The sequence below is a fragment of the Littorina saxatilis genome, unplaced genomic scaffold, assembly GCF_037325665.1.
Source record: "Littorina saxatilis isolate snail1 unplaced genomic scaffold, US_GU_Lsax_2.0 scaffold_2690, whole genome shotgun sequence".
NCBI classification, from domain to species: domain Eukaryota; kingdom Metazoa; phylum Mollusca; class Gastropoda; order Littorinimorpha; family Littorinidae; genus Littorina; species Littorina saxatilis.
In genome coordinates this window covers 8518-10174 of record NW_027128786.1, presented here as the reverse complement: position 1 = coordinate 10174, position 1657 = coordinate 8518, and the positions used below count along the sequence as shown (strand labels likewise).

The 1657-nt window shown below is 46.5% G+C and overlaps 1 protein-coding gene across 1 annotated transcript; it reads left to right on the top strand.

The window, feature by feature from the left end:
- Positions 1 to 456: 456 nt before the first annotated feature.
- Positions 457 to 1056, top strand: LOC138957100 (unconventional myosin-XVIIIa-like). The gene has a single exon (XM_070328271.1). It carries the CDS (start codon positions 457 to 459, stop codon positions 1054 to 1056), a length of 600 nt encoding a protein of 199 aa, XP_070184372.1.
- The last annotated feature ends 601 nt before the right edge of the window (positions 1057 to 1657 follow it).

Here is a 1657-nt window from a genome sequence, read left to right as displayed (position 1 = left end):
TCTCTCCCACTATCTCTGTCTCCCTCTCTCTGTCTCTCTCTCTGTCTCTCTCTCTCTTACTCTCTCTCTCCATGTTTCTCTCTGTCTATTTCTCTCTCTCTATCTCTCTCTCTCTCTGTCTCTCTCTCTCTGTCTCTCTCTGTTTCCCCCCTCTCTCTCTCTCTTTGTCTCCCTCTCTGTCTCTGTCTCTCTCTCTGTCTCTCTCTGTCTCCTCCTCTCTCTGTCTCTGTCTCCCTCTCTCTCTCTGTCTCACTCTCTCTGTGTCTCTCTCTCTCTCTCTCTCTCTCTCTCTCTTTCTCGCTCTCTCTCTCTCTCTGTACACGACTGAGTACCAGCGCTGAAAAAGGTTGCCTAAGTGCTGCAGCATCATCAACAGCATCCAAGTCCAAGCCACAAGATCCCACGCTTGTTGATGTGATGACTGTGCTGCAGAACTTGAATAGCAAATTCGACGAAATGAAGAGCGAGATCCAAGACCTCCGCAATGATTATGCTGCCCTCCAGGGAGAGGTAGGGGGTCTGAGGGAGGAGGTTCGTGAGCTACGCCAGGATAACGACGAACTGCGCGCCGTTAATTCCAAAACAGAGGAACGACTGTCTGAGATGGAGAGGAAAGCTGACGACCTAGAGAATCGATCTAAGCGCAACAACTTGATCATCTACGGCCTGGAGAGGAATGAGGGTGAAACAAGCGAAGACTGTGAAGGTATTCTGCAGGACCTAATCACTGACAAGCTGGAGATGGCAGGCGACGTCGTGTTTGACAGGGTCCATCGTCTTAACAGTAAGGCCGATTCCCCTTTGATTACCCGCTGTGCTTCCTACAAGGACAAGTTGCAGATTTTGAGAGCAAAGCGGAAACTGCATGGGAGTCAGATTTCCATTGGAGAGGACTTTTCTCGTCGGGTCAGAGAGATCAGGCGTAATCTTGTGCCTCGTCTGAAGCAAGCCAGAGATGAGCAGAAGAAAGCTACTCTCACTTTTGACCACCTGTATATCGAAGGGAAGAAGTTCACATTTGACTTACAAAAGAACACGGTGATTGAAATGAGATAAGAATTCGGCCGCTCCAATGTTGGGGAGAGACCCAAATCAGTTATTTCTAGTGACAGTATTGTGTCCGAGAAGGAAATTTTGAGAGTGGACGAAAAAAGAAAGACACCGGTGTTACCTGTAGTTTTGGACAACGCGGTGAGCGCACGTGAAAAAACGGACTGTGTAAGCAATAACAATGTTGACGACAGGATGTCGGTAAAATGTGACTGTGACTGTGACAGCAGTGCGAGTGTGAGTGACACAGTGGGTCAGGGGTCAGATAGGAATCCTATTCTAATAGCAAACCCAGAAATGCATGTTGTGAATGAAAAAGATAAAGTCGAGCACGCCACAAATGTTAGTAGCTGTAAAGTCACTCGAAGTGTGAATAAGCCCTTTTCTTTTTTACAGTGGAATGTTAACGGCTTGTACTCCAAATTAACTGACACGGAATTTGTAAATTATGTAGGGAGTTTCGATTTTGTTTGCCTTGTAGAAACGTTTATGGATGAATTCACGTCAACTGTTTTTGATGGTTATTCACTTTTTGTTAAACCAGCAGTGAAGTTTACCAAGCAGGGCCGAAGGTCAGGCGGTGTATTGTGCCTAATAAGAAATGAGT

Bases quoted from the DNA above. Each gene is read 5' to 3' on its own strand.
- LOC138957100 (XM_070328271.1), top strand. From the start codon at position 457: ATGAAGAGCGAGATCCAAGACCTCCGCAATGATTATGCTGCCCTCCAG.